General features: G+C 47.2%; 1 protein-coding gene and 1 long non-coding RNA gene across 3 annotated transcripts in view; one reads left to right on the top strand and one right to left on the bottom strand.

The window, feature by feature from the left end:
• Window positions 1-10470, top strand: part of LOC140421697 (uncharacterized) — a 51725-nt gene extending 41255 nt beyond the window's left edge. Inside the window, exons 2-3 of one of the 2 annotated variants that reach the window (XM_072506526.1) lie at window positions 4281-4396; window positions 9179-10470. In XM_072506526.1, the coding sequence (XP_072362627.1) occupies window positions 9295-10293 (999 nt within the window). In that variant the 5' untranslated portion in view covers window positions 4281-4396; window positions 9179-9294 and the 3' untranslated portion in view covers window positions 10294-10470. The remainder of the gene's footprint in view (window positions 1-4280; window positions 4397-9178) is intronic. The other variant, XM_072506525.1, reaches the window with a different exon arrangement.
• The window catches only part of LOC140421730 (uncharacterized), a 29219-nt gene extending 7164 nt beyond the window's left edge, over window positions 1-22055 (bottom strand). Inside the window, exons 1-3 of the long non-coding RNA XR_011947045.1 lie at window positions 21975-22055; window positions 10363-10443; window positions 4967-5038 (exon numbers count right to left, since the gene is read on the bottom strand). This is a non-coding gene — a long non-coding RNA (uncharacterized lncRNA). The remainder of the gene's footprint in view (window positions 1-4966; window positions 5039-10362; window positions 10444-21974) is intronic.
• Window positions 22056-27382: the final 5327 nt, after the last annotated feature.

The following is a 27382-nucleotide window of genomic DNA, read 5'->3' as shown; positions in this document are numbered from 1 at the left end:
AGACGAAGCCTGTGTGGAATATAAGGAAAGTAGGAAGGAACTTAAGCAAGGAGTCAGGAGGGCTAGAAGGGGTCACGAAAAGTCATTGGCAAATAGGGTTAAGGAAAATCCCAAGGCTTTTTACACGTACATAAAAAGCAAGAGGGTAGCCAGGGAAAGGGTTGGCCCACTGAAGGATAGGCAAGGGAATCTATGTGTGGAGCCAGAGGAAATGGGCGAGGTATTAAATGAATACTTTGCATCAGTATTCACCAAAGAGAAGAAATTGGTAGATGTTGAGTCTGGAGAAGGGTGTGTAGATAGCCTGGGTCACATTGAGATCCAAAAAGACGAGGTGTTGGGTGTCTTAAAAAATATTAAGGTAGATAAGTCCCCAGGGCCTGATGGGATCTACCCCAGAATACTGAAGGAGGCTGGAGAGGAAATTGCTGAGGCCTTGACAGAAATCTTTGGATCCTCACTGTCTTCAGGTGATGTCCTGGAGGACTGGAGAATAGCCAATGTTGTTCCTCTGTTTAAGAAGGGTAGCAAGGATAATCCAGGGAACTACAGGCCGGTGAGCCTTACTTCAGTGGTAGGGAAATTACTGGAGAGAATTCTTCGAGACAGGATCTACTCACATTTGGAAGCAAATGGACGGATGAGTGAGAGGCAGCATGGTTTTGTGAAGCGGAGGTCGTGTCTCACTAACTTGATAGAGTTTTTCGAGGAGGTCACAAAGATGATTGATGCAGGTAGAGCAGTGGATGTTGTCTATATGGACTTCAGTAAGGCCTTTGACAAGGACCCTCAGGGTAGACTAGTACAAAAGGTGAAGTCACACGGGATCAGGGGTGAGCTGGCAAGGTGGATACAGAACTGGCTAGGTCATAGAAGGCAGAGAGTAGCAATGGAAGGATGCTTTTCTAATTGGAGGGCTGTGACCAGTGGTGTTCCACAGGGATCAGTGCTGGGACCTTTGCTGTTTGTAGTATATATAAATGATATGGAGGAAAATGTAACTGGTCTGATTAGTAAGTTTGCAGACGACACAAAGGTTGGTGGAATTGCGGATAGCGATGAGGACTGCCAGAGGATGCAGCAGGATTTAGATTGTTTGGAGACTTGGGCGGAGTGATGGCAGATGGAGTTTAATCTGGACAAATGTGAGGTAATGCATTTTGGAAGGTCTAATGCAGGTAGGGAATATACAGTGAATGGGAGAACCCTCAAGAGTATTGAAAGTCAAAGAGATCTAGGAGTACAGGTCCACAGGTCACTGAAAGGGGCAACACAGTTGGAGAAGGTAGTCAAGAAGGCATACGGCATGCTTGCCTTCATTGGCCAGGGCATTGAGTATAAGAATTGGCAAGTCATGTTGCAGCTGTATGGAACCTTAGTTAGGCCACACTTGGAGCATAGTGTTCAATGCTGGTCGCCACACTACCAGAAGGATGTGGAGGCTTTAGAGAGGGTGGAGAAGAGATTTACCAGAATGTTGCCTGGTATGGAGGGCATTAGCTATGAGGAGCGGTTGAATAAACTCGGTTTGTTCTCACTGGAACGAAGGAGGTTGAGGGGAGACCTGATAGAGGTCTACAAAATTATGAGGGGCATAGACAGAGTGGATAGTCAGCAGCTTTTCCCCAGGGTAGAGGGGTCAATTACTGGGGGGCATAGGTTTAAGGTGAGAGGGTCAAGGTTTAGAGTAGATGTACGAAGGAAGTTTTTTACACAGAGGGTAGTGGGTGCCTGGAATTCGCTACCAGAGGAGGTGGTGGAAGCAGGGACGATAGTGACATTTAAGGGGCATCTTGACAAATACATGAATAGAGGGATACGGACCCAGGAAGTGTAGAAGATTGTAGTTTATTCGGGCAGCATGGTCGGCACGGGCTTGGAGGGCCGAAGGGCCTGTTCCTGTGCTGTACATTTCTTTGTTCTTTGTTAGTGTAGTGGAGAGCAAATCGTGAGCAGTGAATACACAATACTGGATCGCAAGAAGTACAAGTAAATCACTGTCACCTGGAAAGTGTGTTTGAAATTCTGGAATATGGGAAGGATGGCGATGAACTGGTGGTTGTTGCATCTGTTGTTTCTGCATGGAATGATTTACAGTGATGTTCAGAATAACACAAGAAATGGGGGCGGGTGGAGACCATATGGCTCATCGAGCCTCTGCATTTCTTGCTGGCTGTAACCTGCCCAATCAGGCATCATTCTGGGACACTTTCCCGTATCTTCCCCAGTCCTTCTAGATCCATTTTATGATATGGATACATTAGCTCAACAATCCTGTGAACTAATTTAGTCTGGCCTAGTGTCACTGAGCTGAAATCCAGTCTTTCTCTGACACATTATTCTTATTGCCTTAACTGATGGGTTAAGAGTGAAAAAGTCAACTGTTTAGCAGTAAGGGGAAGAGGCAAGTTTGTCGATGCTCCACAGTGTTACAGACTCACTGGATCTGCTTCTTTCCCATCTTATATTCAGCTAATGGTAAAATGATTAAAATACTGCAACATACAGGCATTTGGGGGCAATTGTGAGTTTGCTGCTCAGATTAGTTAAAGTCTCCATATTGTAAAATGGATCTGGAAGGATTGGAGACGATGCAGGAAAAGATATTTGAATTATGCCTGAACTGGCAGGTTATACCTGGCAAGAAAGATTGGACAGGGTGTAAACCTTTTCTCTGGAAAAGGGAATGAAGGATGACCTGATCCTGTAAGATTATAAAAAGGTTTGACATGATCGACAAGTGGAAGATGTTTCCATTGGAAGAGAATAAATATGAATTTGTCATTAGTTAATCTAATGTGCAGTTCAGGAGCAGTTCAGAGGGAGCCCACTCTCACACTTCACGTGTGCAAAGGGATTTCCTCAGTTTTCCCACCGGTTAACACTCCAACTTTAAAAGCTCAAACTATTTGATCCAATTTCAGCACATTGTTATTGGCGAGGGACAGTTTAACAGTTCGGTTTATGGGGACAAAAATCATTTGTTCACCCTAACCTGTTGAGACCCCAATGAGTTCACATCTCACTGTCGTCACTGTTGTCAATCACACCCAGGAGAGAACTGTGGTGGAGGGCCCGTACTATGTAGGTGCTGTATTAATTGATTTCATACATTTGTTACCTTGGCCCAAAATGTTGCTAATCGTAATCAGTTCGCAAAGCATAATTTATACCAAAAATACCCATTTCAATGGCGGGTATATTACCCAACATGCGTTGCAGCTGAGAACGTGCTCTATCCACATAACAGAAGCTCCTCGCGCATGCACAGAGTCCGTCTGTGACTGGAGCATGTGCCGTTCGGGCTGTGATTAGCGCATGCGCAGTGCAGTTGTCGCTGACGGTGCAAGAAGCAATAGAAGCAGCGGAGTGAGCCGGGAGGCTTCATAAATACCCCGTGGAGGCTTCAACTCCGGAGTAAAATGTTAATGGTCCCGTCTTACACAGCATCGAACAGAGTGAGAGCTGAGCGGTGACAGGCCCGGGTTACCGGCCGCCATCTTTACAGAGGACAAGGTGCCGCAGGGCGCATGCACTGCGAGGCTGGACCGGTTGCCAACTCTCCCGGATTGACTGACTGGAGTCTCCAGGATTGTTTTAATCATTTGTGGGAGTCACTGGCTGGGCCAACATTTATTGCACATCCCTAATTTCCCGAGAACTGAGTGGCTTGCTCGGCCATCTCGGAGGGCATTTAAAGAGTCAACCACATTGCTGTGGTTTGGAATCGTGTCGGCCAGACCAGGTAAGGATGGCAGATTTTCTTTTCTATTCATTCACGGGATGTGGGTGTCGTGGCTGGGCCAGCATTCACTGCCCATCACTAATTGCCCTTCAACTGAGGGCATCTCAGAGGGCTTTTTAAGAGTCAACCAGCTGACTGTGGATCTGGAGTCACATGTAGGCCAGACCAGGTAAGATAAGAAGATTTCCTTCACTGAAGGACAGGAGTGAACCAGATGGGTCTTTGCAACAATCGACAATGGTTTCAGGGTAATCAGTAGACTTTCAATGAATTCAAATTTTACCTTCTACCTTGATGAGATTCATACCTAGGAAATCATTAAGACAGTAAAAAAGATTTCTTGAGTCCTTTTGCTTCCCAATTGGCCGAGGAAGTCAGTGTGTCACAAGGATGGATGTGTTGACCGATTAATGGCTGGAGGATGGGGCAGGTCATGTGATCAAACCTCCAGGAATTCATTTAATCAAAGTTGGCAAGGAGAGAATGTTGTGAATTTCTATCCTAAACTGACAGTGAGGCATCTGTAAATTTACAGGATACCGGAAGAGGACGTTTAACAGAAGGGAAACGCGAACCAAACGTCACATTGCGATGTGACAGAGTTACTCGGTTCATTAGAAACTGAATATCAGCAGCACCTGGGTGTGGAAGGTAAAAGGTTTGTCTGTTCTGTCTGTGAGGGAAGATTTCAGGCCTCAGTGTGACTGGAAAAGCCCCGGGATTCACAAACCCTGGTTTGACCAAACCTGGAGAACTGTGTTCAGTTCTGGACAACAAACCTGAGGAAGGATAGAATGGCCTCGGAGAGAGTGTAGCACAGATTTACCTGAGTGATATCTGAACCCCCCGGGTTTAAATTACAAGGCGAGATTACACAAAAAAGTCAGAGTCATTATGGGACAGAGCAGGGCATTCGGTCCATTGAGTCCATGATAGCTCGGTAGCACAGTGGTTAGCATTATTGCTTCACAGCGCCAGGGACCCCGGCTTGGGTCAGTGTCTGTGCGGAGTCTGCACGTTCACCACGGGTTTCCTCTGGGTTCTCCAGTTTCCACCCACAAGTCCCGAAAGACATGCTTGTTCGGAGACTTGGACATTCTGAATTCTCGCTCAGTGTACCCGAACAGTCGCCAGAGTGTGGTGACTAGGGAATTTCTCACAGTAATTTCATTGCAGTGTTAATGTAAGCCTACTTGTGACACTAATAAAGATTATTATTACCTGGAGCAATCCAGTCAGAGTCATTCTCCTGCTCTGTCTCTGTATCCTTACAGCTGTATTTCTCTCAGGTTTCTGTCCAATTAAAAAAAAAAAAAATCATTTATTGTGTTTATTTCCAAACTCCGTCAGAGGCAGCAAGTTCAAGGTCATTGCCACTGGCTGTGTAAAAACATTCTTCCTCATACCTCCTGGACCATTTACATGCATAGATACGGAGCAACATGGAAAATAGGAGCAGGAGGCCATTTGGCCCATCGAGTCTGCTCCACCATTCATTACGATCAGAGCTGATTGGCCTAATCCTGCTTCACCCCGCATATCCTTTGATTCCCTTCACCCTAAGTGCTGAATCTAACTACTTCTTGAAAACATGCAATGTTTTGGCTTTAATTAGTTCCTGTGGTGATGAATTCCACAGGCTCACCACTCTCTGGGTGAAGAAAGTTCTCCTCATCTCTGTCCTAAATGGTCTACCCCGTATCCTCAGACTGCGACCCCTATTTCTGGAGACACCCACTATCGGGAACATCCTTCCTGAATCTACTCTGTCTAATCCTGCAGAATTTTATAGATTTCTTTTTTTCTTTTTTTTAATATAAATTTAGAGAACCCAACTCATTTTTTCCAATTAAGGGGCAATTTAACAATTCAGCTAGCCTGCAAATCTTTGGGTTGTGGGGGCAAAACCCACGCAAACATGGGGAGAATGTGCAAACTCCACACGGACAGTGACCCAGAGCCGGGATCGAACCTGGGACCTCGGCACCGTGAGGCAGCAATGCTAACCGCTGTGCCACCGTGCTGCCCCGTTTCTTTTTTTTAATATAAATTTAGAGAGCCCAATTACATTTTTTTCCAACTAGAGGGCAATTTTAGCGTGGCCAATCTACCTACCCTGCACATCATTGGGTTATGGGGGTGAGACCCACGCAAACACAGGGAGAATGCGCAAACTCCACACGGACAGTGACCCGGGGCCAAGATCGAACCTGGGTGCTCGGTGATGTCGGGCAGAAGTGTGAACCACTGCGCCACCATGTCTACCACATTTTATAGGTTTCTATGAGATCCCCCTCATTCTTCTGAACTCCAGCAAATACAATCCTGACCGATTCAATCTCTCATACGTCAGTCCCTCCCATCCCAGGAATCAGACTGGCAAAACTTTGCACTTCCTCTTTAGCGAGATCATCTTTCCTCAGATAAGGAGACTAATACTGCACACAATATTCCAGGTGTGGCCTCACCAAGGCCCTGTACAATTTCAGCAAGACATCCCTACTCCTCTGCTCGAATCCTCGTGCTATGAAGGCCAACATACCATTTGCCGCCTTTACCACCTTCTGTACCTGCATGCTTCCAGACAAACGAGGAGCAGGCCATTCGGCCCCTCGAGCCTGCTCCTTGCACACAAACTAGGAGTCGGCCCCTCGAGCCTGCTCCTTGCACACAAACTAGGAGTCGGCCCCTCGAGCCTGCTCCTTACACACAAACTAGGAGTCGGCCCCTCGAGCCTGCTCCTTACACACAAACTAGGAGTCGGCCCCTCGAGCCTGCTCCTTACACACAAACTAGGAGTCGCCACTCGAGCCTGCTCCTTACACACAAACTAGGAGTCGGCCCCTCGAGCCTGCTCCTTACACACAAACTAGGAGTCGGCCCCTCGAGCCTGCTCCTTACACACAAACTAGGAGTCGGCCCCTCGAGCCTGCTCCTTACACACAAACTAGGAGACGGCCCCTCAAGCCTGCCCCTCACACACAAACTAGGAGTCGGCCCCTCGAGCCTGCTCCTTACACACAAACTAGGAGTCAGCCCCTCGAGCCTGCACCTTACACACAAACTAGGAGACGGCCCCTCAAGCCTGCCCCTCACACACAAACTAGGAGTCGGCCCCTCGATCCTGCTCCTTACACACAAACTAGGAGTCGGCCCCTCGAGCCTGCTCCTTACACACAAACTAGGAGTCGGCCCCTCGAGTCTGCTCCTTACACACAAACTCGGAGTCGGCCCCTCAAGCCTGCTCCTTACACACAAACTAGGAGACGGCCCCTCAAGCCTGCCCCTCACACACAAACTAGGAGTCGGCCCCTCGAGCCTGCTCCTTACACACAAACTAGGAGTCAGCCCCTCGAGCCTGCACCTTACACACAAACTAGGAGACGGCCCCTCAAGCCTGCCCCTCACACACAAACTAGGAGTCGCCCCCTCGAGCCTGCTCCTTACACACAAACTAGGAGTCGGCCCCTCGAGCCTGCTCCTTACACACAAACTAGGAGTCGGCCCTTCGAGCCTGCACCTTACACACAAACTAGGAGTCAGCCCTCGAGCCTGCTCCTTACACACAAACTAGGAGTCGGCCCCTCGAGCCTGCTCCTTACACACAAACTAGGAGTCGGCCTCTCGAGACTGCTCCATCATACAAAAATTCTAACCTCAACTCCATATTCCTGCCGACCCTGATAACCTTTCACCCTCCCATGCTTATTGAGCATCTATCCATCTCTGTCTTAACAATATTCAAGGACACTACTTCCACTTCATTTTAAGAACGGAAGTTCCAAAGTCATAGAATCTGGGGTGCAGAAGGAGCCCATTCGGCCCATCTAGTCTGCATCAACCCTCCAAAAAAGCACCCCACCCAGGCCCACCCCATCCTTGTAACCCCACCAACGTCCACATCGTTGAAGACAAAGGGGCAATTTGGCATGGCCAATCCATCTAACCCACATATCGATAATAATAATAATCTTATAGTAATCTTTATTGTCACAAGTAGGCTTACATTAACACTGCAATGAAGTTACTGTGAAAAGCTCCTTTAAACTGTGGGAGGAAACAGGAGCACCCGGAGGAAACACAAGCAGACCACGGAGAGACCGTGTAAACTCCACACAGTCACCCAGGGTCGGAATTGAACTCGGGACCATGGTGCTGTGAGACAGCAGTGCTAACCACTGCGACACCCAGTCTTGCAACCCTCAACAGAAAAAAATATCCTTATCTCTATCTGAAATGGGCGACTCCTTATTTTGTAACAGTGACCCCCTCGTTCTAGATTCTTCCACAAGAGGAAACATCCTCTCCACATCCACCCTGTCAAGACCCCTCAGGATCTTATATAGATCAATCCAGGTTTTACCCAAAACTTTTAATCTTTGTCCCGACTGCTTGTACGATCAGTGAATGGAAACAGTTTCTTTGTCCACCCGATGGAAATCTGGCATAATCTTGTGTCCCTGAATCGAATCTCCCCTCAACCTCCTTTGCTGGTAAATCTCCTCTGCACCTTCTCTAAGACCCTTCACATTCTTCCTGAAGAGTGGTGACCAGAGCTTTATAAACATTTATAGAACTCCTAGACTGCAGAATCATAGAAACGTATAATTTACAATGCAGAAGGAGGCCATTCGGCCCATCGGGTCTGCACCGGCCCTTGGAAAGAAGCACCCTACTTAAGTTTAAGCCCACACCTCTACCCTGTGCCCGTAACCACAACTCCAACTAACCTTTCAACACTGAGAAGAAATTTAGCAAGGCAAATCCACACAATCTGTACATCTTTGGACTGTGGGAGGAAACTGGAGCACCCGGAGGAAACCCACACAGACACGGGGGTAAAATGCAAACTCCACACAGTCACCCGAGACTGGAATTGAGACACTGGAGCTGTGAGGTAGCAGTGCTAACCACTGTTCCACTGTGCCACCCCATAACCCCATCTAACCTACACATCCCTGGACACTAAGGGGCAATTGATCAAGGCCAATCCACCTAACTTTCCCTTCTTTGGACTGTTGGAGGAAACCTGAGCACTGGGTGGAAACCCACACAGACACGGGGAGAAAGTGCAAACTCCACACAGACAGTCGCCAAGGCCGGAATTGAACCCGGGTCGCGCTGTGAGGCAGCAGTGCTAATCACTGTGCCACCAGAGCATAGTTTCTGTATCAATATTATTGTTTATGAAGCTCAAGATCGAATTTGCTTTGCCAACTACTCTCTTAATATGTCTTGTAGATATACAAAATCCCTCTTCACCTCGTTCTCTCTCCTCCCAAAGAGGCCAGTTGGGTTTTTATGACAATCCATCAGTTTTCATGGTCACTTTTTCTTAGTGTCGGCCCCACAAATGACCAGATTCAGGCAGCTCAATTTCACAACCTGTTTTTGTGGGTTCTCTCTCACTCCCTATTTTCTGTTTTAAATCAGTTTCACAGAGTGTTCGAAGGGGAGGCTTCAAAGTCCGGAAACTCTAACCAAGCATCACATCAGGATTAGACAGAGACCTCAATTTATCACATCCTGAATATCAGTGGATTGTGAACATGGAAGGAAAAGGCATCGTTCACAGTGGGGAGAAACCGTACACGTGTTGTGTGTGTGGGCGAGGATTCAGTCAATCATCGGGCCTCACAAGCCACAAATGCAGTCACACTGAGGAGAAACCGTGGAAATGTGCGGACTGTGGAAAAGGATTCACTGTCCCATCCAAGCTGGAAATTCATCGGCGCAGTCACACTGGGGAGAGACCATTCACCTGCTCCAAGTGTGGGAAGGGATTCACTCGGTTATCCACTCTGTCCACACACCAGCGAATTCATACTGGAGAGAGACAATTCACCTGCTCCAAGTGTGGGAAGGGATTCACTCAGTCATTCGCTCTGTCCACACACCAGCGAGTTCACACTGGGGAGAGACCATTCACCTGCTCCAAGTGTGGGAAGGGATTCACTCAGTCATCCACTCTGTCCGGACACCAGCGAGTTCACACTGGGGAGAGACCATTCACCTGCTCCAAGTGTGGGAAGGGATTTACTCGCTCATCGACTCTGTCCGCACACCAGCGAATTCACACTGGGGAGAGACCATTCACCTGCTCCAAGTGTGGAAAGGGATTTACTCAGTCATCCACTCTGTCCACACACCAGCGAGTTCACACTGGGGAGAGACCATTCACCTGCTCCAAGTGTGGGAAGGGATTCACTCAGTCATCCACTCTGTCCGGACACCAGCGAGTTCACACTGGGGAGAGACCATTCACCTGCTCCAAGTGTGGAAAGGGATTCACTCAGTCATCCCACCTGCTGAGCCATCAACGTGTTCACACTGACGAGAGACCGTTTAGGTGCTCTCACTGCGGGACTGGGTTCAGACGATCATCTGACCTCACTGTACATCGACGCAGTCACACTGGGGAGAGACGATTCACCTGCTCCAAGTGTGGGAAGGGATTCACTCAGTCATCCACTCTGTCCACACACCAGCGAGTTCACACAGGGGAGACACCATTTGCCTGCTCCCAGTGTGGGAAGGGATTCACTTGATCATCCAACCTGCTGAGACACCAACGAGGCCACAAGTAACGACAGTGATTGGATTTTACTGTTACTCACATTCAGGACTGAACCATGTTCATTTGGGTCTCTTTCTGCTGATAACAAACTCCAGCCCATTTACAGGGGCTAATATTCTGGCTAAAAGTCAAATAAATTAGATTTGTGTTAAATACGCAGTGTGTTGAAACGTTTTAATATCTCTTGCACAAGTTAGTTCCTTTTGAAGTACTCTCGCTCTCCCGTCTCTTCCATCCTCACCTCCAACAAGAAGTGTGAGGAGCTTGTGGAGCTTCTTTGTGACTGAGATTGAGTAAATCAGATCAGCTGCCTCTGCTGCTTCCCTCCCTTCCACGAGCCCACCGGACCAAACTGTCTCTAAATTTCATCCTTTCCCGAGCCCTGAACCCACATCTCTCTCTAGTTTCTCTCCCATCTCCCCTCATGCCCACTCAGAGCTCATCTTGTCCATGAGACCCAGCTCCTGCTCCATCGACTCTATTGCTACTGATCAGCCAACTACCCTGTGTCCATGGAAATTGTCAACATTTCTCTCTCTTCAGCTACTGTCCCTCTGTCTTTCAAATCTGCCATCATCAACCCCTCCTCAATAAAACAAACCCTTGACCCTGCCATCCTTACAAATTACTGCCCCATCTTCAACCTCCCTCTCTTCTCCAAACGCTTTGAACATGTTGTCCCTCCCAAATCCTTGCCCATCTTTCCCAGAACTCCCATGTTTGAATCCCTTCAATCAGGTCTCTGCCCTGTCACAGTGAAATACAAGAGGGAAACAGGATCTTACCCGGAGAGAAGACAGACAGTCCTGGAGCTTGGATCCAACACGGATATGTTCATAAGACCAGAAGACAAGGACAACAGCACAGTCATTACTTTATCTTTTTAAATTTAGAGTACCCAATTATATTTTTTTATAATTAAGGGGCAATTTAGCGTGGCTAATCCACTTAACCTACACACCTTTGGGTTGGGGGGGTGAAACCTACGCAGACACTGGGAGAATGTGCAAACTCCACACAGACAGTGACCCACGGCCAGGTTGGAACCCAGGGCCGGGATCGAACCCAGGTCCTCAGAGCCGAAGGAGCACAGTCATTATTGAGAGACAACAATACATGCTGGAGATAAGACAGACAACCAGACAACACGAATCATAACACCAAGCTACCTAGACCCATATACCCGAGACAGGAAGGAGAATTGGAGACAGACTGGAAGAACTCAAAGATTCCAGATACATTAACCAAAAACAGATGGAATATCTGAGGTACAACAGGCAGAACCAAGGAAGTTCTACCTGCTCCCTAAAATACACAAACACCAAACGCATGGACAGTACCAGGGAAACACCACCAGACAGACCCATCGGATCAGACTGAGATCCTACAGAATTGCTGAAACATCAACACACTGGTCCTAGTAGTTTTTAAATAAATTTAGAGAACCCAATTCATTTTTTCCAATTAAGGGGCAATTGAATGTGACCAATCCACCTACCCTGCACACCTTTAGGTTGTGGGGGCGAAACCCACGCAATCATGAGGAGAATGTGCAAACTCCACATGGACAGTGACCCAGGGCCGGGAACGAACCTGGGACATCGATGCCGTAAGGCTAACCACCATGCTACTGTGCTGCCCCTGGTCCTGGTAGTTGATGGTATAGTGGGTCAATAAATATAATTTGTGGATTAAAAATGTGTGTAATATAGAGCAAAAACAGGAAATAATAATATTTATTATTGTCACAAGTAGGCTTACATTAACACTGCAATGAAGTTACTGTGAATATCCCCTCGTCGCCACACTCCGACGCCTGTTCGGATACACTGAGGGAGAATGTCCAAATTACCAAACAGCACGTCTTTCAGGACTTTGGGAGGAAACCGGAGCACCCGGAGGAAACCCACGCAGACATGGGGAGAATGTGCAGACTCTGCACAGACAGTGACCCAAGCCGGGAATCAAAACTTGGACCCTGGAGCTGCGAAACAACAGTGACAACCACTATGCTACGGTGCTGCCCTATGCTGGATGAACTCAACAGGTCTGGCAGCATCACAGAATCCCTGCAGTGCAGAAGGAGGCCATTAGGCCCATCGAGTTAGAACTAACCCGACAAAAGAGCACCCCACCCAGGTGTACTTACCCTGTCCTCTCCCCATAACCCCAAAAGGAGAGGCACAAGGACACCGGCACCATGGACAAACCGTGGAAATGAGGGGACTGTGGGAAGGGATTCATATCCCCGTTTGTGCTGGATATGGGCAGCACGGTAGCATCGTGGATAGCACATTTGCTTCACAGCTCCTGGGTCCCAGGTTTGATTCCGGCTTGGGTCACTGTCTGTGCGGAGTCTGCACATCCTCCCCGTGTGTGCGTGGGTTTCCTCCGGTTTCCTCCCACAGTCCAAAGATGTGCAGGTTAGGTGGATTGGCCATGCTAAATTGCCCTTCATGTCCAAAATTACCCTTAGTGTTGGGTGGAGTTACTGGGTTATGGGGATCGGGTGGAAGTGTTGACCTTGGGCAGGGTGTTCTTTCCAAGAGCCGGTGCAGTCTCGATGGGCCGAATGGCCTCCTTCTGCACTGTAAATTCTATGTTAATCTATAATCATCGCTGCAGTCACACCGGCGAAAGACCATTCACCTGCTCTGAGTGTCGGAAGAGATTCACTCAGTTATCCAGCTTTCTGTTACACCAGTGAGTTCACACTGGGGAGAAACCATTTGCCTGTCCCAAGTGTGGGATGGCATTCACTCAGTTCTGCAAACTGTTGGATCACCAGCGAGTTCCCTTGTTCTGTGTGTGGGAAGGGATTCACTCCGTTATCAATCCCGATGAGACACCAGCGCGTTCACACTGGGGAGAGACCATTCACCTGCCTAGAGTGTGGGAAGGGATTCACTCAGTCTGCCCACCTCACTTCACACCGACGTGGTCACTCTGACAAAAGACCTTTTAAATGTTCCCCCTGTGAGAAGAGTTTCAACAGCAAAATGGATCTGCTGATTCACCAGCGCAGTCACACTGGAAAGAGACCGTTCACCTGCTCCATGTGTGGGAAGGGATTCACTCAGCATTCCCTCCGGCTGAAACACCAGCGCATTCACACCAGGGAGGGAGCGTTCATCTGTTCCCTGTGTGGGAAGGGATTCATTCGGTCATCCACCCTGCAGACACACCAGCGAGTTCACAAGTGCCTCCAGGACTCTGCTGTTATTGATGTTAATCACATCCAGGACAGAACCTAAATCACATCCAGGACAGAACCATGTTCATTCTGACAGCTGGAGTTTGTTTGAGTTGATGTTAATAATCCCTGAAACTGAGATTAGAATAGATTGGTGCTTGATAGCCGGCACAGACACAGTGGACAAAGGGCCGTGTTTTGTGCTGTAAAACTCTACAACTCGAACCCATCTCACTTCACACCAACCTGTTCACTCTGACAGAAGCCATTTTGTGTGTTCTGACTGTGAGAAGAACTTTGGAAGCAAAATGGATCTGCTGACTCACCAACGCACTCACACTGGAGAGAGACCGTTCACTGCTCCGAGAGTGGGAAGTTTTTTTCCGATTACGCCCCCCCACCCTCCTCCACCGCCACCCCCTCCTCCCCTACCCAAGACTGGAAATTCCTGCCCAAGGTAAAGGACCTTGGCACAGTAGCACAGTGATTAGCACTGTTGCTTCACAGCGCTAGGGTCCCAGGTTCGATTCCGGTTTGGGTCACGATCTGTGCGGAGTCAGCACGTTCTCCCTGTGTCTGTGTGGGTTCCCTCCGGGTGCTCCGGCTTCCCCCCCACAAATCCCGAAAGATGTGCTGTTAGGTAATTTGGACATTCTGTCATGTGAGAGTACCTTTAAGAACTGGGTGTTTATCAAATAGCTGTCGTGTATGTACATTTAAGAACTGGGTGCTTATCAAATAGCTGCAGTGATATCAGAGTGTGGGTGGAGCTGGGCTGACTGTCTTCACTGCAGCTATTTGATAAACACCCAGTTCTTAAAGGTACTCTCACATGACAATTCTGAATTCTCCCTCTGTGTACCTGAACAGGCTCCGGAATGTGCTGACTGGGGGCTTTTCACTGTAACTTCATTGCAGTGTTAATGTAAGACTACTTGTGACAATGAAGATTAGGATTATAAAAAAATTTGACAAATTTCCATCCCGCCCGCGCTGATTTGCACGGGAATATGACCCCGACAAACGGGATGAAGCCAAATCTTTAAAAGTCAAAGTCTTTATTTCAAATCATTGCTGTGCTGTCAGCAAAAAGGGATAACTTCTCTGCTTGTTTACAAAAGGGAACAGAAAACATTCACAAAGCTTCCCACAGCTTGTGAGCTCCGAAACAGAACTTCAAGGCTGAAATTTATCTTCAGAGATTGAAACGTTTTGGTGCCTTTTCCAATTGGACCAGTAAATTGTAATTCACACTGAAAGGTTTACTTTCACTCAGTAATTAGAACATTTCACTTTCTCAGCACAAACACTTTAGACCAAATCCCAATTGTTCACTTCCCTTGTAGCTGGTGTGTGGAGAAGATCATGTTCACTGTAGATCTGTCAGCACAGAGACCGCACTGTGCTTCTGGATACACTCAGTCTGCAAGTAGATGAATCTTTTAAACATCACCCAATCTTTTAAACATCTTCCCCTGACCTGTCCCTGTAGTTGATGCTGTCTTCTCTGACACTGCTGTTTTTATTGCATCACACATGTTCCGTGGACCAGTCTCACAGCCCAAAAGGGGAGGGCAGGAAGGTGGGACGTTCGATGGGACTTTCTGTGTGTGAGCAGTTCAGCTGGAATTCCATCCTTGCCGGGCACCTTTCTGCTTGCTCAGCAATCAATGGCCTTTTCCAGCTCAAATGATGAGAGTCCCTTGTCCAACTCAACCATGACAGGAAGCTGCAGGAGAGTCAGAGACTGTGAGATGCCCTTCTCACAGGGGTACAGCTCACTGTTGTGTTCAACCCAGCTCCTCCTCACTCTCTCACCATGACTGACACTGAGCATGCTCAGAGCACACGCCCACACTGCACCTGCGCACTGGCCTCGTACACTCACTGATCGGGAACTTTCTGCAGTGCAGGGGATTCTGGGTAATGCAGCCGCCATAGAGCAATTAGTAAACCGGAAGATTATTTTTCCCAGTCAGCAAAACAGAAGATCCACAGTTAGGCAAGATGCTGGGCATGAAGCACAATGAGGGGTTTGGATACTTTATTTAATACATAAGCACATTATTCTGATAAGATATCACTTAGACATGGGCAGCAAGCAGGCTGATCTACAGTATGTACAGTATTTACAACACCTGGGACACGATACATCATCTCATCAAATCAGTGATAGGTTTGTTTACTGTTCATAATTGTGACTGCGTCACACTCACGATTCAGGCAAAATGCAGCTCCCCAGGTTCACTGACCCACTCCCTCCAAAGCTGTTTTCACTCCAAGGGTCTTGACATCTGCCTTAGTCTTTATCCAGCCATGATCAGCTCACACTGCCCAACAACCAGCCTCTCTGGCACTGGGCAGAGGGTTTCCATCACCAAAAATCTGTCCTGATCCACGCACATCGACCCTACCACCAAGAAAGCACAACAGCGCCTACGTCTTCAGGAAACTAAGGAAATTTGATATGTCCACACTGACTCATACCAACTTTTACAGATGCTCCATAGAAAGCATCCTATCAGGCTGCATCACAGCCTGGTATGGCAACTGCTCGGCCCAAGACCACAAGAAACGTCAGAGAGTAGTGAACACAGCCCAGTCTATCACACAAACCTCACTCCCATCCATTCACTCTGTCCACAGCTCCCGCTGCCTTGGGAAAGCGGGCAGCATAATCAAAGACCCTCCCACCCAGCTTACTCACTCTTCCAACTTCTTCCATTGGGCAGGAGATGCAAAAGTCTGAGAACACGCACGAACAGATTCAAAACAGCTTCTTCCCCGCTGTTACCAGACTCCTAAACAACCCTCTTATGGACTGACCTGATTAATAATACACTCCTGTATGCTTCACTCAATACCTTTGTCTATATATTGACATTGTGTACCTTGTGTTGCCCTATTATGTACTTTCTTTTTAGTTTACTTTTTCATGTGCAAAATGATCTGTTTGACCTGCACGCAGAATAATATTTTTCACTGTACCTCGGTGCACGTGACAATAAACAAATCCAATCCATATCGAGGGAGCAATCTGCCTCTCTTGCATTGGTGTACTGCATTTCCCTCATAACACAGTGGCATAGAAAGATGACAGCACAAAACAAAGGCACTCAACAAATTGTATCTGTGCCAACTTTCTGCAACAGTCATAATCCCCTGTCATTGGCCCTGAACTCTGCAGATATTTTTCTCCTCAAAGGATACAAACAGATGAGCAAGGAGCTGGAGTTGGCTATTAGCTCAGTCTCCTCCACCATTTAATAAGGTCATGGCTGATCTGACAGTAACAGATAGTTGTCCAATTCTCTTTTCAAGGCATCAATTGAATCTGCCTCCACCACATTTTCGAGCAGTGCATTCATGATCCCACATGCAGCACAGAATGTTTTTCTTCACATCCAGTAACAGACATAGGAACAGAATTAGGCCACTCGGCCCATCGAATCTGCTCCGCCAGTAAATCATGGCTGATATTTTTCTCATCTCCATTCTCCTGCCTTCTCCCCATAACCCCTGATCCCCTTATTAATCAAGAACCTATCTATCTCTGTCTTCAAGACACTCAGTGATTTGGCCTCCACGGCATTCTGTGGCAAAGTGTTCCCCAGATTCACCACCCTCTGGCTGAAGAAATTCCTCATCTGTTTTAATTCCTCCTCATCACCTGAGGAAGGAACGGTGCCCCAAAAGCTAGTGAGTCAAAACAAACCTGTTGGACTTTAACCTGGTGTCGTAAGACTTCTTACTCTGTTTTAAAGGATCGCCCTTTAGTCTGAGATTGTGTCCTCTGCTTCTAGTTTTTCCTACAAGTGGAAACATCTTCTCCATGTCCACTCTACCCAGGTCTCGCAGTATCCCGTAAATTTTAATAAGATCCCCATATCCTTCTACACTCCAACGAGTACAGACCCAGAGTCCTCAACCGTTCCTCATACGGCAAGCTCTTCATTCCAGGGATCATTCTTGTAAACGTCCTTTGGATCCTTTCCAAGGCCAACACATCCTTAGATACGGGGCCCAAAACTGCTCATAATACTCCAAATAGGGTCTGATCAGAGCCTTACACAGCCGCAGAATTACATTCCTGGTCTTGTATTCTAGCCCTCTCGACATGAATACATTGCATTTGCCTTCCTAACTGCCGATGAACCTGCACGTTAACCTGAAGAGAATCTTGAACAAGGTCTCCCAAGTCCCTTCGTGCTTGTGATTTCCTCAGCATTTCCCCATTTAGAAAATAGTCTATGCCTCCATTTCTCCTTCCAAAGTCCATAACCTCACACTTTTCAGTGGTTAGCACTGTGACTACAGCGCTGAGGACCCGGGTTTGAATCCCGGCCCTGGGTCACTGTCCGTGTGGAGTTTGCACATTCTCCGCATATCTGCATGGGTTTCACCCCCACAACCCAAAGATGTGCAGGTTAGGTGGATTGGCCAGGCTCAATTGCCCCTTAATTGGAAAAAGAAATAATAATAATTGGGTACTTTGAATTTTTTTTTTTTTAAAGGATTATTTGTAGCTTCCCCACCAATCAGTTTTTTCCATTATCCTTAAGTTACCTTATTTTTATCGGGAGTTAACTGAAGTTTTTTCCGAACCTCTCATTATCTAAAGTTCCATTCACCACTTTTCTGTCCACCTGACCCAGTCCATGGCTTTCTCCCTCATTGTCTAAAACACATCAGCATCTTTTGTATAATTCTGGTGCATACATTTAAGTCTAAATCATTGATATATACCGGAAACTGTGGAGCCCCACTGGAAACAGACGTCCAGGCATCATTCAGTCCTGGATGTGACTAACAGCAGCAACAACAGCTGAATCCAAACCCTGCTTTTGTCTGTGAACTTGCTGATGTCTGTGCAGGTTGTTTGACTGAGTGAATCTCCTCCCACACACGGAGCAGTTGAACAACTTCTCCCAAGTACCACTCCTACGTCTGGGTGACACACTAGCGCAGTGGTTAGCACAATTGCTTCACACCTCCAGGGTCCCAGGTTTGATTCATGGCTTGGGTCACTGTCTGTGCAGAGTCTGCGAAGAGTCTGCACGTTGTCCTAGTGTCTGTGTGGGTTTCCTCTGGGTGCTCCGGTTTCCCCCCACAGTCCAAAGATGTGCAGGTTAGATGGATTGGCCATGATAAATTGCCCTTTCTGTCTAAAAAGGTGAGGTGAGGTTATGGGTTAGGTTGGAGGTATGGGCTTAAGTAAAGGTGCTCTTTGCAAGGGACGGTGCACTTGATGGGCCAAATGTCCTCCTTCTGCACTGTAAATGCTATGATTCTGTTTCAGTGTGAACTCGCTGGTGTTTCTGCAGATTTGGATTTCTTTAAAGCTCTTTTCACAATCAGAACATTTAAAAGGTTTCTGATCAGCGTGAACAAGTTGGTGTCTCGTCAGGTGGGATGACTGAGTGAATTTCTTGTCACACACGGGCAAGTGTACGGTCTCTCCCCAGTGTGAACTCGCTGGTGTCTCAGAAGCTGGGATGAACAAGGGAATCTCTTCTCACACACGGAGCAGGTGAACGGCCTCTCCCCAGTGTGAGTGCGTTGATGTACCAGTAAATTATTTTTACTTTTAAAGCTCTTCTCACAGCCAGCACATTTAAAAGGTCTCTGATCAGTATGAACAAGTTGGTGTCTCAGGAGGATTGATGACTGAGTGAATCCCTTCCCACACACGGAGCAGGTGAATGGCCTCTCCCCAGTGTGAGTGCGTTGATGTACCAGTAAATTCTTTTTACTTTTAAAGCTCTTCTCACAGTCAGCACATTTAAAAGGTCTCTGATCAGTATGAACATGTTGGTGTCTCAGGAGGGGTGATGACTGAGTGAATCCCTTCCCACACACGGAGCAGGTGAATGGCCTCTCCCCAGTCTGAGTGCGTTGATGTATCAGTAAATACTTTTTACTTTTAAAGCTCTTCTCATAGTCAGCACATTTAAAAAGGTCTCTGATCAGTATGAACAAGTTGGTGGCTCAGGAGGAGTGTTGACTGAGTGAATCCTTTCCCACACACGGAGCAGGTGAATGGCCTCTCCCCAGTGTGAGTGCGTAGATGTGTCAGTAGATCCATTCTGCGTTTAAAGCTCTTTTCACAGTCAACACATTGAAACGGTTTCTGGTCAGAGTGGACCTAATGGTGAGCCCGGAGGTTTGACAAATCATTAAATCCCTTCCCACATTCCAAACAGGTGAATGGCCTCTCCCCAGTGTGCGTATGTTGATGTGTCAGTAAATAATTTCTGCTTTTAAAGCTCTTTTCACAGTCAGCACATTTAAAAGGTCTCTCATCATTATGAACAAGTTGGTGTCTCAGGAGTTCAGATGACAGACTGAATCCATTCCCACACTCGGAGCAGGTGAATGGCCTCTCCCCAGTGTGAATACGTTGATGTGTCAGTAAATCATTTCTGCTTTTAAAGCTCTTCTCACAGTCAGCACATTTAAAAGGTCTCTCATCATTATGAACAAGTTGGTGTGTCAGGAGGTGAGATGATCGAGTGAATCCCTTCCCACACACGGAGCAGGTGAACGGCCTTTCCCCAGTGTGAATACGTCGATGAGTTTCCAATTCAGATGGGTAATTGAATCCCATCCCACAGTCCCCACATTTCCACGGTTTCATTATAGTTCTCGACAAGTTATCAGGTGGGATGCAGATTTGAGGTCACTGTCAGATCAGCCGTGATGTTATTAAATGGTGGAACATGCTCACGGGGCTGAATGTCCTATTGCTGCTTTTTGATTCCTTTGGTGCGAATGTCCTTGTGTCTCTCCAACTTGGATCATCAGTTGAAGCCTGAGTACGGTGTCTCCCTGATATAAATGCTGCAATTTAATTTCATGCTGTGTGACTGATTAAAACTCAGTTCCAGCTAACTGTGGAAAATTACTTAGATGTCTGTGTCTCGGTGCTTTTCCAATCACAGTGATTTTTGAAATTTTTTCCAAAAGATAAAACAGACAAACATTTCTCCTTCCACGTTGAAAGGCCGGTCCTGATGAATCAAGTGACTCTGTCAGATCTCGACATGATGTTTGCATCTGCAAATATTCTGTAAAAGGAGATTACATTGAAATACTGTGAATATATAAGATACAATCAGGCCATTCTGTCACAGATTCTGCTGCTGTCAATACTCGGCACACATATCCGACTGTCACATCGATCAAATCTCAGACTTTCAGCTGATTTTCAATTCCATTTTCTCTCATGTGCTTGTCCCGTTTCCTTTTGAAAACATCTCAGCACTTTCCTGAACTCCTTTCCATGGTAATGAGTTGCACATTCTGAACCTGTGATAAATAATTTTGTCCGTATTGTCCCCTTTATTCGTAACTATCTTGTATTTATGACTCGTTGTGTATTGATGATCACTCTCTCACATCGCCTCTCTCCAAACTACTGATAATTTAAAAGATTCAGAGCAGTTCATTGCTTAATTTGTTGTTGTCGATAGAAAAAAGGCCCCACTCCATTTAATCTTTCCTGAGAGCTGTAATTTCTCATGTTGCAAAAGTCATCACTGTCAATGCAGGATAGAATTCGCAAAGAGACAAACCTTTCTGTTGGGTTCAGTTTGTTGTGTGCAAATTCTCCAATTCTAACCCCCTGTAAAAGGAGTTTACAAAAGCCATCACTGTCAGTCCAGGATAGAAATTCTGAACAGACGATTCTAGTTTCTTTGGAACATTTTTTCCTCTCTTGTTCCCCCAAAGCTGTAAATCCCCGTCGCACACACTCTCCCTCCCCCTGGGCTGAAATCCAAACCCATCTCACCATCTGCACCATTTCTTTTCTCCACTCCCAGTTTTCTCCCTCCCTCTCCCCTGCCTGGGTTCAGTTCTCCAGCTCCTGTCTGCAGACTGACAATAAAACCAATGGGTCTTATTGGGGGTTTGGGGCCTCCAGCGGGTGTTCGTGAATCATCCCTGCCCACCTGCCACGGTTTCCTTCCTTGCCAGAGATCAGAGTCCTCAATGATTTGAGTGCAAAGTGTAAGCTCTTATTTATTATCCCCATCCTCTGATGTGAACCATCCTCCAGTATCTGCAGGATGGTGCCCATTAACCTGGGCCTGTTCCCTGGAGGGAGGGAGAAGCTCCGCAGCTGCAAACCAGGGAGCTGACAATGATGGTGAAGGGTTTGCTCCAGCTTACAATGCCCGGGGACTGATTGACAGCGGGTTCGGACCAATAGGAAGAGGGGGCGATGCTGGAGGACCGAACAAGAGCTTCTGGTCCTCCAACTAATCAGAGTGAATGGGAGGCGGGGCAAGGCCGGGGCTCTCTTGGTCCACCTGGGCCTGTCTCGGGGAAAAGCCGGAGCAGTTTTCGCCGATTCAACTGCCGTAACCAAGCTTCGTATTCGGGGTTTGGGGTCGACACGGAGTGTTTATGAAGCATCCCGACCCACCCGCCGCCCCTATCCCTCCCTCAGGCCTTACCGCATAGGATCTGACCGGCTGAAGATTTCCACCCGACAGCCTGAACCCTGAACTGTCAGCGGCACTGCGCATGCTCCAGTCTACCTCTGAGATTGGGGCCCAGCCCCGCCCCTTATTCAGTCTGATTGGTTGGAGGATCAGCTGCTCCGCTCGGTCCTCCAGATCCGCCCCTCTCTTGCAATTGGTCGAGAGCAGCGGTCAATCACTCCCCAGGAATTGTGAACTGGAGCATGCGCAGTGCCGATGATGTACCAGGCTTGGAGGTTTCAATGAAACCCGGTGGAGACTCCAAACCTCAACAAGTTGTTTCCGGCCAGGGTTTACATCGAGCTCCATGGAGACAGCTGCGGCCTGCTCCAGGAGGTCAGGGTTACAGTCAACAACAACAACTTCTATTTTTATAACACCTTTAACATCATAAATCATCCCAGTCAACCTCACAGGAACATTATAAAACAAAGTGACCCAGACACAAAAGGAGATATTAGGACAGGTGACCAAAACTTGGTCAAAGAGGTGAGTTTTAAAGAGAGTCTTAAAAAAGGTAAGTGAGATGGAGACGGAGAGGTTTAGGGAGGGAATTCAGTGCTTGGGGCCGAAGAACTTCGAACCATGGCGGAGTAATTAGAATCGGGAGTGCACAGGAGTCCAGGATCAGAGCTGTACAGACATCTCAGGGGGTTGTGGGGCTGCAGGAGATGACAGACACAGGGAGAGACGAGGCCATGGAGGGATTTGAAAACAAGGGTGGGAATAGACTGGGAGCAAATGCGAGTCTCGGAGCACAGGGGTAATAGGGGAAAGGAACTGGCTGTGAATTAAGACATGGGTAGCAGACGTTTGGATGGCTTTACTTTTACAGAGGTAGAATGTGGCAGAGCAGCCAGGTGTGAAATGGAGTTGTCGAATCGGGAGGTTACGATGGCATGACCGAGGTTTCAGCCCCAGATGCACAGACCCAGTAGAGCAGCCGGATAATGTAACGTAGGTGGAAACAGGACGTCATAGTGATAGCACAGACATGAGTCCAAAGATGTGGTGAGGTGGATTGGCAATGCTAAATTGCCTTGTGTCCAAAAAGGGTAGGTGGGGTTACAGGCATAGGGTGGAGATGACGGCTCAGGTAGGATTCTCTTTCCAAGGGCCGGTGCAGACTCGATGAGCTGAATGGCCTCCTTCTGCACTGTAAAGTCTATGATTCTATGAGGTCAGAAGCTCATATTGGGATCAAATGCGAAACAAAGTTTACGAAGAGACTGGCTAAGTCTCAGACTGTTGCGAGGGAGAGGGATAGAGTTAATCATAGTATGTTAATCATAGAATTTACAGTGCAGAAGGAGGCCATTCGGCCCATCGAGTCTGCACCGGCTCTTGGAAACAGCACCCTACCCAAGGTCAACACCTCCACCCTATCCCCATAACCCAGTAACCCCACCCAACACTAAGGGCAATTTTGGACACTAAGGGCAATTTATCATGGCCAATCCACCTAACCTGCGCATCTTTGGACTGTGGGAGGAAACCGGAGCACCCGGAGGAAACCCACGCACACACGGGGAGGATGTGCAGACTCCGCGCAGACAGTGACCCAAGCCGGAATCGAACCTGGGACCCTGGAGCTGTGAAGCAATTGTGCTATCCAGTTAGTATGTCAGGAATGGAGATTGGAGCAGGGACCGAACAGTGGATTCAGTCTTCTCCATATTTGATTGAAGTTATTTAGTCAGCAGGAAGAGAACCAGAATGGACCCAGAGTCTGATATCCGGTATAACTTAGTTTGAGAAGGAAACCCTGGAAGATTTGGTGAAACGACCTTTGCGATTGCTCATCAAATCTCCACCCAGCCAGTTCTGGACACAAGGTTAAGATCTGTTATTCTGGCTGCTCAGTCAGGGTGTTCAGATTAATGTCTGTCACAATTCATGAATGAAGTGACTTGTAAAGCATATTCTTACCTCTAATTATATAACTTTGCTAAAAGGACACAGAAATAATGATCTGATACTTTATTTGGATTTCAGCCCCAGGGAGGAGGGAGAGTGTGTGGGACGGGGATTTACAGCTTTGGCGACAGAAGAGAGAAAAAAAATATTCCCCAGAAACTGGATTGTCTGTTCTGAATCTGTATCCTGTACTGATAGTGTGGCCTTTGTAAACTCCTTTTACAGGGCATTAGGAGAGGATTTTCAGACAGGAAACACAAAGCAAATATGACATTAAGATCCGACAGTGTCACTCAATTGATCAGGGCCTGAATCTCCTCAGACTATAAATGTGGAATGAAAAATGTTTGTTCTGTTTGTGGGAAAATATTTCAAACATCAGTGTGACTGGAAAAGCACCGAGACACACACGCACCCGAGTGAGTGTGTTCCAGTGAACTGACTGTGGAAAGAGCTTTAACCAGTTACAGCCTGAAAAAACCCCAACACCATTCACGAAGGGGGGAAACCATACACGTGTTCTGTGTGAGGACCAAGCTTCACTTGATTGTCTAAAGAGGAAACACACAAAGACACTGCTTCCATGGAGATACCATGGAAACCGTGGGGTATGATTTTCGCTTAGGGGGTTTACAAAATGCAAGAGGTCCCGGGTTCATATCCCGGACGAGCTCTGCAAAGTACTTGACTGGGGACGTGATGGTGTAGTGGTATTGTCACTGGATGAGTAATCCTGAGACCCAGCACAATTCTCTGAGAATGCAGGTTCAAACCCCACCACGGCAGATGCTTCATTGTGGCTTGTATTTGAACTTGGATCCAATAAATCAGGGGCAGCACGATAGCACAGTTGCTTCGCAGCTCCAGGGTCCCAGGTTCAATTCCCGGCTTGGGTCACTGTTTGTGCGGAGTCTGCACGTTCTCCCCGTGTCTGCATAAGTTTAGTCCGGGTGCTCCGGTTTTCTCCCACAGTCCAAAGATGTGCAGGTTAGGTGGACAGGCCTTGCTCAATTGCCCTTTGTGTCCAAAAGGGCTAAGTGGGGTTACTGGGTTACAGAGATAGGGTTGAGGTGTGGGCTTGAGTCGGGTACTCTTTCCTTGGGCCAGTGCAGACTCGATGTGCTGAATGGTCTCCTTCTGCACTGTAGATTCTATGATTCTGGAAGTTGGATGTTCAACAGTTTAGTGAGAATCAGGTCAAAGGAGCAAAGGGTAAGTCTCAGAGACAAGATGAGCTCTGAGAGAGCATGGTGAGAGAGAGCAAGAAAAGAGGGGAAAGATGAGTCAGAATTTGGAAAAGAAAGGACTTTCGAGGCAGTTTCACGGAGTGGTTTTGTGGAAGACGAGCAGCAGAATCAGCTGATCGGATTGTTTCAATGAGTGGGGTTTTCCAGCCCTGCCTGCTGGCTGGATATTCCAGTCCCACAGATCTCTCGATCTGCTGTTCTACGCTGTTCCAGTTCATTGGTTGTATCATTGAGTGCGCTGTAGGCCTCTTGGGGTGTGTGGAAGAACTCCTGGAGCCTCATTCGCCTGATGAATTCCCTGGAGCAGAAAAACTACATCTTCTTCGCAGCCTTCAACATGTCATCGATGAAGACGAACATCTTGCCAAGGCCATCCCCACACCCCTCCTTCAAACAACTGCGCAACCTCAAACAGACCATTGTTTGCAGCAAACTACCCAGCCTTCAGAAGAATAGCGACCACAACATCACACAACCCTGCGATGGCAACCTCTGCAAGACGTGCCAGATCACAGCATAGGTACCACTATTACATGTGAGCACACCACCCACCAGGTACAGGGTACATACTCGTGCGACTCACCCAACATTGTCTACCTCATACACTGCAGGAAAGGATGTCCTGAGGTGTGGTACATTGGCGAGACCATGCAGACGCTGCGATAACCGATGAACGGACATTGCGCAACAATCGCCAGGCAGGAATGTTCCCCTCTTGTCGGGGAACACTTCAGCAGTCAAGGGCATTCAGTCTCTGATTTTCGGTTAAGCGTTCTCCAAGGCGGCCTTCAGGATGCGCGGCAGCACAGAATCGCCGAGCAGAAACTGATAGCCAAGTTCCGCACACGAGTACGGCCTCAACCGGGATCTTGGATTCATGTCGCATTACATTCACCCCCCACCATCTAGCCTGGGCTTGCAAAATCCTACCAACTGACCTGGCTTGAGACAATTCACACCTCTTTAATCTGTGATTATCCCTCCCTCCAGTTCACCATCTGGACCTGTAAAGACTTAATTATCTGCAAAGACTCCCATTCAAAGTACCATTTTGCATCATTGAATTTTTCTATATATGTGTTCGTGGAACCCACCTCTTCATTCACCCGAGGAAGGAACTGCACTCCGAAAGCTAGTGATTCAAATCAAACCGGTTGGCTTTTAACCTGGTGTTGTAAGACTTCTTACTGTGCCCACCCCAGTCCAACGCTGGCATCGCCACATCATAAATGAGAAACAGTTTCTAACCAGGCTCCTTTCGCTTGTTAGCTGACTGGGATAACCTCTACGCGACAGAAACAGCTGGCGGCACATTACCCAATGCCCCTGTGCACCATTCAACTGCACAGTCTTGCTGCAGCTTTCAGCTGGGAGGCCAGGCCACTGATTACATGAAGACAGCTGTTTCTTTAAAACAGATGTCTTACCTCATAAGACCATAAGATATAGAACTTATATTGAACTTTAGCATTTGTTCAGCAAATATCTAACAGAACAATGTTCAATCATTAATGCATCATTCTTATCTTCCGAAAGAAAATTTCCACCAGCTTACTCAATATCTGTTTCATTATTCAATGTTGAACATATTTATTTGTTATATATGACTTCATTTTGAATTGAATTGGTCTCGAGTCTTCACCCTGAATAACTGAAATATACACCATTGAATTGCAAACATGACTGACCAACAAAAGAAAGCGTTTCACTGGGTAATACAAATCCCATGGTGCTTTGTTGAGATTGACCACAGTCAGATTTTAAACAAAGTCCTATATAGTTAAATGGAAGTGAATTGAGAATTATGAGTTGCTTATATTTGACCCCTCTGTGTTTTGGTGAGAAACATTCTGCAGCCTAAATCCCGTTCATGTATAAGAAAGGAGGGGTGACAGCAAATCCGCACTGAGCCTGGATTTCCTCATCACCCAGAGTGATGAATTTCCTATTTCTCTAACATTAAGGCCAAATTATTCAAGGTGTTTTAATTACATCTCTGACGTTTCCTCGAATTCAGTTACAGTATTGTTTGTGTCTGTCTATATGAGCACACATTACCATTAGGTATGTTTTGGATGGTGATTAAAATATTAATCTGCATCTACAAAGTCATTAAATTCTTTTGTGAACTGAGCAAACTGCCAAGATCCGCACTTTGTTTTTTAATGTATGGAACGATCTGTCTGGACTGTACGCAGAACAATACTTTTCACTGCA

The sequence above is a fragment of the Scyliorhinus torazame genome, chromosome 5, assembly GCF_047496885.1.
Source record: "Scyliorhinus torazame isolate Kashiwa2021f chromosome 5, sScyTor2.1, whole genome shotgun sequence".
NCBI lineage: Eukaryota > Metazoa > Chordata > Chondrichthyes > Carcharhiniformes > Scyliorhinidae > Scyliorhinus > Scyliorhinus torazame.
The sequence above is the reverse complement of the archived record's forward strand: the minus strand, read 5'-3'. Positions and strand labels throughout refer to the sequence as shown.